The sequence below is a fragment of the Equus asinus genome, chromosome 20, assembly GCF_041296235.1.
Source record: "Equus asinus isolate D_3611 breed Donkey chromosome 20, EquAss-T2T_v2, whole genome shotgun sequence".
Taxonomy (NCBI): Eukaryota; Metazoa; Chordata; class Mammalia; order Perissodactyla; family Equidae; genus Equus; species Equus asinus.
The window spans coordinates 98030431-98047661 of NC_091809.1; the positions used below are offsets into that span (position 1 = coordinate 98030431).

General features: G+C 36.3%; 1 protein-coding gene across 1 annotated transcript in view; it reads left to right on the forward strand.

Annotated features, from left to right (window-relative positions):
- PDE3B (phosphodiesterase 3B) overlaps positions 1 to 17231 on the forward strand; it is a 186665-nt gene that overhangs the window by 117616 nt on the left and 51818 nt on the right. The window contains exons 3-5 of the mRNA XM_044752259.2: positions 1056 to 1304; positions 3759 to 3901; positions 16413 to 16519. Of these exons, the coding sequence (XP_044608194.2) occupies positions 1056 to 1304; positions 3759 to 3901; positions 16413 to 16519 (499 nt within the window). The remainder of the gene's footprint in view (positions 1 to 1055; positions 1305 to 3758; positions 3902 to 16412; positions 16520 to 17231) is intronic.

The following is a 17231-nucleotide window of genomic DNA, read 5'->3' on the forward strand; positions in this document are numbered from 1 at the left end:
GAGCTCATTAAATACTATGAATAATTATGAGTTCAAAACACACCCAAATGTAAGTTCAATGTACAGTAAAAGAAAAGTAACATTTAATTTACTGTTCTGATTATCATTGTACTTATTTCTATGGGCAATTGAGTTGATCATATATATGTATTTTCAAAAAGTAAAAATCATGTCTATATATCAATGAAATATTTATTCTTAATTGAAAAAATATATTTCCTACCCATTTTTTAGGGTCCAGCCTGATGCTATCTCTTTCATGAGGTTTTTGTTAACCATTCAGTTCAAAGTTATCACTATCTCCTTTGAACTGTGATAATGTTTTTTCTGTATTTTTATTTCATCATTTTCCACATATTGACAATAATAGTCTTCTTTACTGCACTTAAAATATACGCACTATACATTGCTTTATGTGCTTTACATGTATTATCAGATTTAATGCTCACATCAGCCTTTGACCAGATAGATGTTGTTGTCCCCGTTTTATAGTGAAGAAACTAAAAAGTTCAGAGGTTAAATAAGTTGCTGAAAGTCACACAGTTAAGGGTAATGCGTAGATTTCAAACTCATGTCTTTCCAACAAAGCCTTGTAACTGTGCTAGACTGCCCCTTAAGTGAGTAAGGTAAATGAAAGAAATGCTATATATGTTTATAAGAAATTTTGACATAAAGGAAAGGACATCATCAATAAATTAATAAAATGTTCATATTATAGATTTTGAAATAAATTCAAATTTAGTTCCACACTAGTTATAAAGTCAGTAAGTGAGTAATGAATATTGTTAAATGTGAGATAAGCTAATGAAAAATATAGAAGAAAATTAAAGTTCACAATATCTGCTACATACTTCAGCATAAAAAAATTTGAGATTAGAATTATAGCATTTGTTCTATCATTTATGCCATGTCCAAATAAATGAAAATTAATTTTTAATAGGATTTAATCACTTAGATATTGTTAGATAGACCTTGATTTAGAGTAGAGTAACTTTTTATTAAATGTTAACTCTTCTGTGTAACAAATATATAATTTTACTCTTTTTCTTTTCTAGAATTCTGGAGGTGGAAGTGGAGTTGATCTTTCAGTGCTAAATGAGGCTCGCAAGATGGTGTCGGATCTTCTGGTTGATCCAACCCTTCCCCCACAAGTCATTTCTTCCCTACGGAGTATCAGCAGCTTGATGGGTGCTTTCTCAGGTTCCTGTAGGCCAAAGATTAACCCTCTCACACCCTTTCCTGGATTTTACCCCTGCTCTGAAATAGAGGACCCAGCGGAGAAAGGAGATCGAAAACTTCACAAGGTCAAAATACAGTAATTAGCCAGCCCTATTGATCACATTTAATGATATTTTCAACTTAAAACTGCCCCTTTAAATCATAGATGAAATACAATTTCTTTTTCAAGGACCAGCTTCTTTTACAATATGTTGAGCAGCTTGGGACTTTAGAGGTAGTTATAAACCTCAAATAATTCTAAATGAGTATTCAGTTTTTATTCTAAATAACAGTGCTAATATTAGCAGTTATAACTTCATTGGTATCAACTATTTATTATTGTTGTTGTTGTTAAGAAGTCAAGAGCAACAAGCAAACTTAGTTCCAGGCATACAATAAACTAGTAATTAATTCATGTCATTAATCTATTGTATTCTTTAGAATGCAAGAATTGTTCTTGTTGAACCAAGAACAAATGATCATCATAATATTCATTTTATGAATCACATAGATTATTATAAATTTATTTTTACATTTTTTTGAACTCTGTTTTTTATTTACCCACTAGAGATTGCTATAGCCCTTTAGGCACTGATTTTCTCATCATTAGATATGGGATTAATTTCTCTTTAAATAACAGTGCTTCAAAATAAGATCTCCTTTAGAAAACAATAAATACTGTTCTAAATAGGTATGCATTGTGCTTGTTCAGAGTGCTTTTACTTGTTTTATTTGACTATTTATCAATATCTTTACCAATAGCTAAAATCACAAAACTTTAAAAATAGAAAAATTTTAGAGCTTATTCTAGTTGAACTACTTTATTCTACAGATAAAGAAACCAAGAGAAGATGAAATTCAAATCAGTTAATTTTGTTCATTGCAATGGTGTATATAGAGTCTAGAAAAAGTTAAATATAGTTTTGGAGAGATTTTGATTGTTATTTTCCTTCTGTTAGTTCTCAGCGTTAGAGTTTAGAAATATTGAAAAATTGAGAACACTGATTAGGGCAAAAGGATTTGAAAATTATCAATCCTAAATCTGGATCATAGGTTATGTGATACTTTTATTTTTAAAAAGTGTGTACAGTAGTACAAGCATTAGTCAAAACCAAATTAACAATGTACTTAGTTATATAGCATTTTTTCTAACACTCTACCTATGAGAAAGGTTATTTATGAGCATCAAAAGGGATAGTAATGAATTAATCAATAAAACAATTCTAACATTCTTGAGTTAGTTTTCACTCGATGTGCTGCTCTTCCTTGTATTTTGCATTGACGTGATGTTTAGTATAGTAATTTTTAAAAATAGTAATTCTTAAAAATCTCAGTCATAAAACTCATATTGATATAAGTAGTTTGTTACTGTGTTTACTGTAGAAAAGTGTACTGGTACATTTTAGACACATTTTAAACAATAATGCATTTGTACCTCATTTCCTGACCATTCTCGTTAATCAGGCTTATTTTGGGTACTGGAATTTACTGATGGGATAAGTCATATAAGAACACGGAAGTAACCCTCAATTCTTTTCTTTGTGTTCTTTAAACTTCTCATTTGAATTTCATATCTAATTTGTCTCTGCTTTTGGAAAAGAATGTAAAAAGCCTGATAGTACCTTAGAAAAGAGCAACAGCACTTATGAAAGAATAATTAGTAAGGAAAAGGGAATTGGAACAGATAGTGTAATGTAAATGTCTTATGTATGTGTTAAGAACTAAGAAAGATTATTTGGACCTAAATTATAGCCAGAAAGCATTATGTTACATAAACAACTTTTTCTTCATGTCTAACTAACAATGAACCTTTACAAAATCAACGTCCGTGTGAAAACTAAAATATAGGAGATGTTTATGTCTCTGAGATGGTGTCAGTGTCTGCTGGCAGGGGAAGTTCATACAAGCAGAGACCGTTTTATGTGAATCTCAGTAAAACACCTATTCACAGTGGTCGCAAATGGAATCTTCTGGCTAATTGAACATTTGCATTAATTGAGAATATTTTCAAAAATTAGGGTAAAATTATTAATGCTAAAGGTCCCTGAATTTAATTTAATCATTAATTCAAAAGGTAGGTCAGAATCGTGCAGTTTCTGCAGATCGAGCTCTGTGCACATTGGCACTGTACTGAAAGGATCAAAGGTTTAGGATGCAGGGCTGATCGTCCTGATCCGAAGCTTGTCCTCTGAAGTTTCTTTTCAGGATGAATCATTCATATCTACTATTTGTTTATGTTTAAAATGTTGGTTGTTTATTTCTCATAAACTAGGAGTAAATTGTACAAAAGAAAAACATCTAGCTAAGGTGTAAGGAGTTCCTAAATCATTTTTTAGTAGGAGGAAGATAAATAGAAAACCAATATAGAATGTGAAATTTGGAGTAAAATTGACAGACTTTCAGAATAAAATGTTCTGTTTCTCTTGTACATGTTAAAAATATACTTTATATTGATATTTTCATGTACCATCTTTAATGATACATATGCAGCGTATTAAAGGGTGGCGATTTAAACCGTTAAATTTTAAATTGTTCCACAGGGACTAAACAGTAGGAATAGTCTGCCAACTCCACAGCTCAGGAGGAGCTCAGGAACTTCAGGTCTGCCGCCGGTTGAACAGTCTTCTTCAAGGTGGGAACGCAATAATGGCAAAAGGCCTCACCAAGAATTTGGCATTTCAAGGTAAAATCCCCAGAGCCTTTTAAAGAAACCTGAAACATCCACTTTATTTCTGTGAGTGAAGTTTGAAAGAGTTCTGAAAGCAGAAAGGAACAGTTGAAATATTTTAGATATAGGACAGCTTGGGTAGTAATATGGCATAATAGAGAAACTGATTCTTAATAAGAAGCCAGGGGCCGGCCCGGTGGCACAGCGGTTAAGTGCACACATTCTGCTTTGGTGACCCGGGGTTTGCTGGTTTGGATCTTGGGTGCAGACATGGCACCGCTTGGCAAGCCATGCTGTGGTAGGCGTCCCACATATGAAGTAGAGGAAGATGGGCACAGATGTTAGTTCAGGGCCAGTCTTCCTCAGCAAAAAGAGGAAAATTGGCAGCAGTTAGCTCAGGGCTAATCTTCCTAAAAAAAGAAAAAAAAAGAAGCCAATATAGGGGCTGGCCCAGTGGCATAGCGGTCAAGTTTGCACGCTCTGCTTGGGCAGCTCGAGGTTCAGATCCTGGGCTGGGCGCAGACCTATGTGCCGCTTATCAAGCCATGCTGTGGCAGGCATCTCACATATAAAGTAGGGGAAGATGGGCATGCACATTAGCTCAGGGCCAATCTTCCTCAGCAAAAAGAGGAGGATTGGCAACAGATGTTACCTGAGGGCCAATCTTCCTCAAAAAAAAAAGCTAATATAACTTCTCCCATAAAATAGGTAAGTTGGGTTCAAAGCATGTTGGGCCCTTAAGAACATGTATCAGGGAGGCAGTTTAAGGAAACTAGGATCAGTTTAGAACAGGGTACTGGGAAAGCTTTTAAATTGGTAGAAGTGGTGATTATAGGGGCTGTCACCAGTCCAATGCATAGTATCCAAAGGTGGGTCAGCAGAGTTATGAAAGGAGGAGCACCTTCACAGGGCTTATCTCAGATGTTAGATATAAAGGAGCAAGACTCTTTCAAACCCTGTTCCTGCCAGAGGATTAAGACTGCTAGTATATTCTATATTCTGTTGAGTGTTTATTTGGAACTAAACAGTGCTTATCCTACAAATGAAAAGTATCAGTAACTATAACTGAAGGAGGCTGGGAAAATGCAGGAGCTGAAATCCTCTGAGTGTAAACATACGCATTTACTCTGATAACAAAGGATTCGATACTTTGTCTTTTAAAAGCTGGGAAACATTGATCTCTTGTGTGAGTTACAAGCTTCTATGTAGTCAGTTATCTAACTATGTTAATAAAATTGGAATTAGTGTAAATTTCCTGTTTAATGTTATTACTGAGCGTGTGTCGTTCTTTGTTTAGCTTGAGCTGTGTACTTGCACGTTTGAACCAGTAGATGGCAGGATTGGATCATAGCTGTTTATTTGTTAAAATTTATGTTAACATTTATATATGAAATATGATTAGATAATTATAATTTTCCAGATTATTTTGTCACTTATTAATTTGAATCTTCTCTAATACATTCAAGTGGATGAAGACCTTTTTTTTATAAAAGAAGAACTGAGTGAAATGATATATAAAACAGGAATGGATGACATTTGAAGAGTATTGTACAGGAAAATGAGCTTTGGTCCAAAGCTTTCCCAGAGCCTAAACATGATGTTTTTTTTCCTTTGCTTTTTTTTTTGTTTGTTTTAAATGGAAGCAGGATATGGGGAAGTAAATGATGTTAGGAACTGAAAATATGACAAATATTTCTCTTTTTTTTCAATTATTTTACTGAGGTCATATTGGTTTATAACATTGTATAATTTCAAGTATACATTATTATATATCAGTTTCTGTATAGACTGCATTGTGCTCACCACCAATAGTGTAATTTTCATCTGTCACCATACATATGTGCCCCTTTATGCCTTTTGCCCACCCACCACCCGCTTCCCCTCTGGTAACTGCTAATCTGTTCTCTTTATCCATGTGTTTGTTTATCTTCCACATATGAGTGAAATCATATGGTGTTTGTCTTTCTCTGTCTGATTTATTTCATTTAACATAAAACCCTCAAGGTCTATCCATGTTGTTGCAAATGGGATGATTTTCTCTCTTTACTATGGCTGAGTAGTGTTCCATTGTATATAAATATATACCACATCTTCTTTATCCACTCGTCAGTTGATGAGCACTTGGGTTGCTTCCACGTCTTAGCTATTGTGAATAATGCTGCAACGAACATAAGGGTGCATAAATCTCTTTGTATTGTTGATTTCGTATTATTTGGATAAATACCCAGTAGTGGGATAGCTGGATTGTATGGTATTTTTATTTTTAAGTTTTTGAGAAATCTCCACACTGTTTTCCATAGTGGCTGTACCAGTTTGCATTCCCACCAGCAGTGTATGAGGGTTCCCTTTTCTCCACATCCTCTCCGTTTGTTATTTTTTTTTTTTGTTAATTATGGCCATTCTGACAGGTGTAAGGTGATATCTCATTGTAGTTTTTATTTGCATTTTCCTAATAATTAGTGATGTTGAACATCTTTTCATGTGCCTGTTGCGCATCTGCATATCTTTGGAGAAATGTCTGTTCATATCCTCTGCCCATTTTTTGATTGGGTTGTTGGGTTTTTTGTTGAAGAGTTGTAAGAGTTCTTTATATATTTTGGAAATTAAACCTTTGTTGTCTTTTTGCATTTTTGCATTTGCATTTTGCATCTTTGTTGTATGATTTGCAAATATTTTTTCCCAGTTGGTAGGTTGCCTTTTCATTTTGTTCATGGTTTCCTTTGCCTTGCAGAAGCTTTTTAGTCTGATGTAGTCCCTTTGTTTATTTTTTCTTTTGTTTCCCTTTCCTGAGTAGACATGGTATTCGAAAAGATCCTCTGAGACCCATGTCTAAGAGTATACTGCCTATATTTTCTTGTAGGAATTTTATGGTTTCAGGTCTTACATTCAAGTCTTTAATCCATTTTGAGTTAATTTTTGTGAAGGTGTAAGATAATGGTCTACTTTCATTCTTTTGCCTGTGACTGTCCAGTTTTCCTGACATCATTTATTGGAGAGACTTTCCTTTCTCCATTGTATGTTCTTGGCTTCTTTGTGGAAGACTAGTTGTCCATAGATGTGTAGTTTTATTTCTGGGCTTTCAGTTCTGTTCCATTGATCTGTGTGTCTGCTTTGGGCTGGTAGTATGCTGTTTTGATTACTATAGCTTTGTAGTATACTTGTTTTTCTTTTTTTTTTAGGAAGATTAGCCCTGAGCTAACTGTTGCCAATCCTCCTCTTTTTTCTGAGGAAGACTGTCCCTGAGCTAACATCCGTGCCCATCTTCCTCTACTTTATATGTGGGACGCCTACCACAGCATGGCTTGCCAAACGGTGCCATGTCCACACCCAGGATCCGAACGAGCAAACCCCGGGCCGCCAAAGTGGAACGTGCATACTTAACCGCTGCACCACTGGAGTGGCCCCTGTAGTATACTTTTAAGTCAGGGATTGTGATGCCTCCAGCTCTCGGGTCTTCTCGTTCCATATAAATTTTAGGATTCTTTGTTCTATTTCTGTGAACGTCATTGGGATTCTGAATGGGATTGCATGGAATCTGTAGATTGCTTTAGGTAATATGGACAGTTTAACATCTTTTATGCTTTCAACCCATAAGCATGGAATATCTTTTCCATTTCTTTTTCGATTTCTTTCAATAATGTCATAGTTTTCAGTGTATAGGTCTTTCACCTCCTTAGTTAAGTTTGTTCCTAGCTATTTTATTCTTTTTGTTGCGATTGTATATGGGGTTGTATTCCTGAGTTCTCTTTCCGTTAGTTCGCTATTAGAGTATAGAAATGCAACTGATTTTTCTAAGTTGATTTTGTACTCAGCAACTTTGCTGTAGTTGTTGATTATTTCTAATAGTTTTCTGATGGAATCTCTAGGATTTTCTATATATGGACCATGTCATTCACAAACAGTTTCACTTCTTCATTGCCTATTTGGATACATTTAAATTTTTTTTTCCTGATTGTTCTGACCAAAACCTCCAGTATTATGTTGAATAGGAGTGGCAAGAGTGGGCACCCATGTTGTGTTCCTGTTGTCAGAGGGATCTCTTTCAGTTTTTCACCATTAAGTATGATGTTGGCTGTGGGTTTGTCATATTTGGCCTTTATTATTTTGAGGTACTTTCCATCCAAACACATTTTATTGAGAATTTTTATCATAAATAGATGTTTGATCCTTCAAATGCTTTCTCTGCATCTATTGAGATAAGCATGTGGTGTTTATTCCTCATGTTGTCAATGTGGTGTATCACGTTGATTGATTTGCAGATGTTGAACCCTCCCTGTGTCCCTACTATAAATCCCACATCATGGTGGTGTATGATCCTTTTAATGTATTGTTGTATTTGGTTTGCCAGTATTTTGTTGAGAAGTTTTGCATCTATGTTCATCAGCTTTATTGATCTGTAATTTTCCTTCTTTGTGTTGTCCTTGTCTAGTTTTGATATCAGGGTGATGTTGGCCTAATAGAATGAGCTAGGAAGCATTCAGTCTTCTTAAATTTTTTGGAATAGTTTGAGAAGGACAGGTATTAAATCTCCTTTAAATGTTTGGTAGAATTCTCCAGAGAAGCCATCTGGTCTTGGATTTTAGTTTTTTGGGAGGTTTTTGATTACTGTTTGAATGTCTTTCCTTTTGATTGGTCTATTCAAATTCCCTGTTGCTTCTTGATTCAGTTTGGGAGGTTGTGTGAGTCTAAGAATTTATCCATTTCTTCTAGGTTATCCAATTTGTTAGCATCAAATTTTTCATAGTATTCTTTTATAATACTTTGTATTTCTATGGTATCCATTGTCATTTCTCTTCTTTCGTTTCTAATTTTATTTATCTGAGCCTTCTCTCTTTTTTCTTAGTGAGTCTGGCCAAGACTTGGTCAATTTTATCTTCTCAAATAACCAGCTCTTTATTTTGTTGATCCTTTCTACTGGTTTTTTAGTCTCTTTCACTTATTTCTGCTCTAATTTTTATTATTTCCCTCCTTCTGCTGACTGTGGGCTTCGGTTTTTCTTCTTTTTCTCATTCTGTTTAGTTTAAGATTACTTATTTGAGATTTTTCTTGTTTATTCAAGTGGGCCTGTATTGCTATGAATTTCCCTCTTAGGACTGCTGTTGCTGCATTCCCGTGAGAGCTGGTGTGTTGTATTTTTATTTTCATTTGTCTCCAGATATTTTTTGATTTCTTCATTGATTTAGTGGTTGTTCAGTTGCATATTTTTTATTCTACCCCTTTTGTTACTTTCTCGGCTTTTTTCTTGTAGTTGGTTTCTAGTTTCAGTATTGTGGTTGGAAAAGAGGCTTGATATGATTTCAGTCGTCTTAAATTTATTGAGGCTTGCCTTGTTTCCCAACTTATGGTTTGTCTTTGAGAATGTTCCATGTGCACTTGAGAACAATGTGTATTCTGATGTTTTAGGATGGAATATTATATCTATTAAGTCCATCTGGTTTGGCATTTCCTGTAAGGCCAGTGTTCTTTGTTGACTTTGTGTCTTGATGATGTATCCATTGATGTAAGTGGGGTGTTGAGGTCCTCTACTATTACTGTGTTGCTGTCAGTTTCTCCCTTTGGGTCTCTTAGTAGTTGCTTTATATACTTTGTGCCTTTGTTAGGTGCATATATGTTCATAAGTGTTATTTTCTCTTGGTGGAATGTCCCTTTTATCATTATATACTGCCCCTCTTTGTCTCTCTTTGTCTTTTTTATCTCGAAGTCGGCTTTGTCTGATGTAAGTATGGCAACACCTGCTTTATTTGCTTGCCCATTTGCTTGGAGTATTATCTTCCATCCCTTCACTCTGATCCTATGTTTGTCTTTAGAGCTGAGATGTGCTTCCTGGAGGCAGCATATTTTTGGGTCTTATTTTTTAATTCATCTAGCCACTCTTTGTCTTTTATTGGAGAATTCAGTCCATTTACATTTAGAGTGATTATTGATATTGAGGCTTAATACTGCCATTTCATCACTTGTTTCCCAGTTATTATCTATTTCCCTTGTATTTCTGACTGCCATTTCAGTTTAGTGGTTTTCTGTGATAGTTTTCTCTTCCTTTATGATTTGTGGCCCTGTTCTGATTTTTTGTTTAGTGGTTACCATGAGGTTTGTATAAAAGATCTCATGGATGAGAGAGTCCATTTTCTGATAACCTCTTATCTCCATTAGCCTAAGCATGTTCCATCCCTTTTCTCTTCCCCTTCTGAGTTACTGTCGTCACAAATTATTCTTTTTTGTGCTGTGATTTTGTGACTAAATTGAAGTGTGTATAGTTATTTTTGATGCTTTCCTTCCCTTTATCTTTTATGTTATAATTAAATGTTTGCTGACCTGTTCTGATAGAGAGCTGCAGTTTTCTGATTTTGTTGTTCTCTTTATTTCCTTGCTCAAAGCTTTGTAAACCTTTGTCTTTTGTTTCAGGTAGGAGGGCTTCTTTCATCATATCTTGTAAAGGAGGTCTGGTGGCAATGAACTCCCTCAGCTTTTGTTTATCTGGGAAAGCTTTTATTTCTCCATTGTATCTGAAAGATAGTTTTGCTGGATAGAGTATTCTTGGCTGAAAGTTTTTGTCTTTCAGTATTTTTTTTCCTTAAAGATTGGCACCTGAGGGGCTGGCCCTGTGGCTGAGTGATTAAGTTTACGTGCTCTGCTTCGGCGGCCCAGGGTTTCACTGGTTTGGATCTTGGGCATAGACATGTCACGCTCATCAGGCCATGCTGAGGTGGCATCCCACATGCCACAACCAGAAGGACCCACAACTAAAAATATACCAGGAAGAAAAAGGAAAAATAAAATCTTTACAAAAAAAAGATTGGCACCTGAGCTACCATCTGTTGCTAAGCTTTTTTTTTTTCTTCTTCTCCCCAAAGCCCCCCAGTCCATAGTTGTATATTCTAGCTATAGGTCCTTCTGGTTGTGCTATGTGGGATGCCACCTCAGCATGGCCTGACGAGCAGTGCCATGTTTGCGCCAAGGATCTGAAGTGGCGAAACCCTGAGCCAGCCAAGCAGACAGAGCCCGTGAACTTAATCACTCGGACATGGGGCTGGTCCTTGTCTTTCAGTATTTTGAATATATCATCCCATTCTCTCCTAGCCTGTAAGGTTTCTGCTGAGAAATCCAATGAAAGCCTGATAGAGGTTCCTTTGTAGGTTGCTTTCTTCTGTATTAATATTTTTTCCTTGTGATTGACTTTGGTCAATTTTCATATTATATGCCTTTTAGAAGGTCTTTTTGCTTTGTTGTAATTAGGAGTTCTATTGGCTTCTTGTACTTGTAATTCCAGTGCCTTCCCCAGGTTTGGGAGGTCCTTAGCTATTGTTTCTTTGAACAAGCTCTGCTCCTTTCTCCTTCTTTTCCCTCTGAAGTACCTATAATCCTTATGTTGCTCTTCCTAATTAAGTTGGACATTTCTCAAAGAACTTCTTAACTTTTTAAAATCGTAGTTCTCTCTCCTCTACCTGTAGCATTTCTACATTTCTGTCCTCTGATTCATCTGTTCCCTGATTCTCTGATAACTGTGTCCTCTATAACATCAACTCTATTTTTTATGGTTTCTAGATTATTTTTTATTTCATTAATTTGTGTTCTTCATATCCAGAATTTCTGTTTTTGTTTTTTTTAGAGTTTCAATCTCTTTAATTTTATTCTTGAGCACACTGAACTGTCTTTCTCAATTTTTTTGTAACTCATTCAGTTTCTTTATGACAACTATTTTGAGTTCTCTGTCATGTAGATTGTAAATTTCTGTGACTTCAGCATTTGTTTCCTGAGACGTGTCATTTTCCTTCTGCTGTGAAGTGTTACTGTAGTTCTTCATGGTGTTTGAAGAATTGATCCTTTGCTGGTGCATTTGTGGTAGTATTAGGTCGCAGATTCCACCTATCACTGCTGGATGGGAGCAGGAGCTGTGTTTTCTGATCCTGCCCCATCTGCTGGAAGTTTTGTGGGTAGGGCTACTCTGTGCTTGCTACTCTGTGCTTGCGTGGCCTGGCCACAGCCACTCTGCAGGTTGTGCTGACATGGGCAGGGCCTCTACACTGGGTGGGCAGGTCAGGCGCCAAAGGTGGGGCCTCTGTTCTCAGCAGGGGACTGGCTAAGCTGCTGTGCTAGGCGACAAGGGTGCCTATGCTGGGGGTGAGCCACCACTCAGTGGGTCCTGTGAGCTGCTGTGCTCCATGAGCAAGGCGTCTTCTTGCCTACATTGCAGTAAGGGCAAGGGGCACCCACGTGGGTCCCATGGGCTGTGGTGCTCTGCAGGCAGGGATGCCTTCTGAGTGTGCTGGATGCCTTCTTGGCTGTGCTGTGCTCAGTGCATAGGCGCCTTCATGGCGGCTGAGCTGCAGCCACTTGGTGTAGATCATTCTCACTGTCAGGGTCACTGTGGCATGGTGGGTGCTCCCATGGGCTGGGCTGTAACTCCAAAAGCATTTGCTCAGGTTGGGCTGTATGACACATATTTCTTAACCATGGGGCACATTGCCTTGAGAATACTGGTTTTAAGAAAGAATGATGAAAATTGTTCTTTTTGAAAATCTATCACACTGATGTTAATAGCAATGCATTTGAAATTAAGGAAACATTTGATACATTGAGTTGAGGTCATTTTTATCCTGCTGCCTCAGGCGATTGATATTAAAATAGAAATATGGTCAAGTAAGACTAATTTTTAACTGTGAGAGGTGTTCATATAAAAGTAAATGTAGGCCAATTCGATATATTCACTTAACTCTCATTAAAACAAAATCATATGCCTCATATTTGGAAATTTGGAGAATAAAGTAATTGATGGTATTATGTAATATCTACTTTAAAGAGTTAAGGCTACAAGTAATTTTCCTAGTGTACAGAAGCTGGAGCTTCTCAGTAATAAATCTCTAAGTGTACTTTGAACATAGAGTGACCTGGGAATTTACAACCACAGTTTCTTTTGAAATTTAAGTCTCTAGATCAGTGCTGTCCAATAGAAATTTCTGTGATGATGGGAATATTTTATATCTGTAGTGTCCATATGGAAGTCCCTAGTTACATGTGTCTAATATGACTAAGGAACTGAATTTAAACTTTATTTAATTTTAATTAAAATATAAAGGGCCATAGGCAACTATCATGTAGACATATGGCGACCATATTAGACTGTGTAGCTATAGACCTTTAATGTGTGGTGATATTCAGGAGTCTTTAGGCTTTAGTAGCACAAAATGAGTAGACTGTGACTCTGGACACACGGAGCATTCATCTTGACTTTATTAGAGTGCTCTAGAACTGAGATCAGATATCCTAGATTTTTGAGTCTTGATTGGAATACAGCTTTGGATTCTGATCACAGCTTCTCTGACTGTGATTTTAAATGACTTGACTGTGATTTCAACATGATTCCAAACTGAACCTCTCATTCCCTGAAACTATGCCTGAAACCAAATTTCTCATGCTTCCAGCTGCTTTTTCATCTGTTACTATGGTTCTGCCCTTTTTTCCTGGCACAATGATGCTATCCTCTAGTTTAGTGGTTGCTTACAAAATTAATTCACCTAGAAAACTTGGTGTTATATGTGCATTCCATTACCTTATTCTATCTCTTGTCCAGTTGTCCTGTCTCTCTCTGAGTCTCTTTTCCTTCTTCTCCTTTATCACTTTGCTTGCGCTGTTTCATTACTCCTTACCTGGGCTATTGAATTATCCTCTTAACTGGCCTTCCCATTTCTAATATTCTTCACCACTTGATCCATCTTCTATCCTTCCACCAAAAATCTTCCTTAAACAGAACTTTGATTATATAGTTTTTCGAGTCATTAAGTTTTTGGACCCTTTACCAATGCCTGTAGAATAGTGCCGAAATTCCTAATGTGAGATTCGAAACTCTGTTATTCCCTCATGACAAAGCTGCACCCTTCGTTGGAAAAATTAAATGAACTAACAGAGATGAACAGTCTTGGCAAAGAATGAGAACAGAAAAATGACTTGGAAAACTCCGTAGGTGAAAACAATATGTAACTTGTGTTAGACCCTTCCTTAAAGTTTCCTGATAATTCTTAGTTTAACTCCATTTGAAAATTAAGCTGCATTATATTCTCCAGTCTACCTTTTTTGTGTGAAGAGCAATACAAGATTTAATTTTGCTTTTCTTCATGCTTTGCCTGGAGAAAAAAGTGAAGTATTACAAACCTTATCATAGCTGTAAGAGGAATGCAAAGGAAGAAAACCACAAGGAAGAGGAAGAGTTAGTCCTACTTGAACAGTCACTGTAATACCTACCCTTAAGAGTTTATCTCTGTCCATCTCTTAAAGGACTTGAGATTTTAATTAGTTAAGAGGGCTGATTTTTCTGTTTGAATATTGCCCTGGGTGGTATTGTTACTCTTCTTTCCCAGTCTCTTTCACTCCACATGAGTAGGCAAGGAATACTCAAATACAAAGAATGATGGAGGTTGGTAGGGAGACGAATTTATCGGGTGGTATTATTTGCATTTTTTTGGAAATATTGTCAACTTATTATTATTACTGCTGGCTTGAGGAAAAAATACTATAGACTCTAAAGGCTTGATGTTACATTAGAAGTCCTTTATGCTGAATCTCTAATTTTACAGATGGAGGAATACACACAAAGATAGAATCAGAATGGTTTTGTGGAAAGAGCATATACTTCAGAGTCAAAGAAATTGGAAGTTGAAATTTGAGCACTGCCACTGTGAATTTTAGCTGTGTGAATTTGGGGACATTATTTAGTCTCTTGAAGCCTTAGTTTTCTTAACTGTAAAACAGGAATAACAATCAAGTTGTTCAGATGACTAAAAGAGACGAAGTATGTAAAGTACCTAGAACAATGGATGATGTATGATAAATATTCAAAATAGTACTGTTATAATTTTTGTTAATATCATTAAAGAAGTTTTAATGAAGTGGTTGCCAACTGGTTTTAGATGCCTTCTCTTTGTAATGCAGAATTTTTTCTCCCGTGGGGATATGGAACAAACTAGATTTCTAGAAAAAGACCCAAGGAGAGCCTTGAAGCAGAAGTTAGTGAAAGGAAAAGAGTCCATTCACTCAAAATCAGGGAGCAGAAAAGACCTCTTCTCTAGAAAAGTGGGAACCTAAAGAGAAGATCATTCATTTATTCCACAAAAATTTGTTGAACACTTTTATCAGGCACTGTGCCATATCCACTGTGAATGCAGAGATATATCTTAGTCCCCCTAAAGAAATTCACAAATCAGTAAGGGGAAAGAATCTGTAAGCAGTGAGATTATAATACATTATGGGTAAACGTTATAATAGAGTCTTGAACAAAAACCTCTTAGATCACAGAAAAACAGATCTTCTTTGAGTAATGGGGTGTGGAAGTGCAGAAAAGATGAAGGAGTTGGGGAAGAGCTTATTGAGAACCTAGCCTACACTAGAAAATACTGAGCGAAAAATATCTGGATTTGTCCCTGAGCCTGTGGCAAAGTGCCCACATCAGGAGTTGATAACAGAAGAGAACAGGCTAGTGAATAGCGAAGAAAGGAATTTGTGGTGTGCCTGGCTTATTCACGGCACTTGGCCAAAACCCTTCAAATATATAATCTTAAGTTGCATTTTATGTATCACATTGATGTAGTATGATTGCCTACTTATATTTAATTTCTTCATAAGAGCCCTAAAACCTATAATAAATATTTCAGTTATAGGAAGTGACTGAGTTAATGGGTAATCAATATCTGTGAAGAAAGGGAACAGAAAATAGTGAAAAACTATATAATTTAGGCCAGTGATTCTCAGTGCAGTCCCTGGATCCAGCAAAATCAACATCACCTAAGAACTTGTTAGAAATGGAGATTATCTGGCCCTACCCCAGACCTACTGAAACAGAAATCCTGGGGGTGGGCCTAGTAATCTGTTGTAAGAAGTTCTCCTGGTGAGATTAATAACCTGCCGTTTTTTTGTGTGAGTGTGTGTGAGGGAGATTAGTCCTGAGCTACCATCCACTGCAAATCTTCTTTTTGCTTGAGGAAGATTGGCCTTGAGTTAACATCTGTGCCAGTCTTCCTCTAGTTTGTATGTGGAACACCACCACAGCATGGCTTGACAAGTTGTGTGTAGGTCCATGCCCAGGATCTGAACCTGTGAACCCCGGGCCGCTAAAGTGGAGTTCATGAACTTAACCACTACGCCACTGGGCCGGTCCCTAATAACCTGCTTTATGCCACGGTTCAGTAATCTATAGCCTGTGGATCCAATGTGGTCCATAATCTGCTTTTATAAATAAAATTATATTGAAACACAGTTGTACTTATTTATTATTATTTATGGCTGCTTTTGTGCTACAGTGGCACAGTATTGAGTAGTTGGAACAGAGACCTTATGGCCTGCAAAGCCAAATGTATTTATTATTTGTTCCTTTACAGAAAAAGTTTGCTGACTCCTGCTTTAGGCCTTAGGCATTAGGTAGATGTCTAAACTCTGAAAGTATAAGCAGATATTTGCTAATTGAATGGAAGACCATGAAGGAAAAAGAGGAAATTTCCTATGATTTTAAAATTCTTAACCTGTTATCTTTCCCTTTTAGTCAAGGATGCTGTCTAAATGGGCCTTTTAGTTCAAATCTACTGACAATCCCGAAGCAAAGGTCATCTTCTGTGTCGCTAACTCACCATATAGGTCTGAGAAGAGCTGGTAAGACATCATTCTTTACGATTTAAATATGGGTGGTCTCAAAGTATATAGTAGTGAAAATATTTTTCATTACACATTTAGAGCTAAGTTTGAATACCATTTCATGTGTTGTAAGTTAATATGACTAAGCAGTTTGGGTTGGCTATTAGTTGACTATTTGCTCATTCATTGAGTAAACGCTTTCTGAACATCTACTATTTACCAGACACTTTGTTAGGCACTAGGGATTCAGGGGTAAAATATAAAACTATTTAACTAATAGTTGCAAATTCAGATTCACATATCCATAAAGAGGGAAGATCCTCAGAAAAGGGTATTCTTTTGTGGCATGGTAATTGTAGAGAAAATATTTACTTTAGAAAAATATTATTTTCTACTCTCTTAATATGAGAGTAGAAAAACCCTAGCTATATCCTAATTATGATAGGATTTACTTATTTATGATATAATTGACATATAGCATTATATTAGTTTCAGGTGTACAACATAATGATTCGATATTTGTATATATTGCAAAATGACCACCATAGTAAGTCTAGTTAATATCTGTCACTATAGATAGTTAAAATTTTTTTTTCTTGTGATGAGAACCTTTTTTTGTGAGAAAGATTGGCCCTGAACTAACATCTGCCACCAATCTTCCGCTTTTAGCTTGAGGAAGATTGTCCCTGAGCTAAGATCTGTGCCAATCTTCCTTTGTTTTATTTGGGAT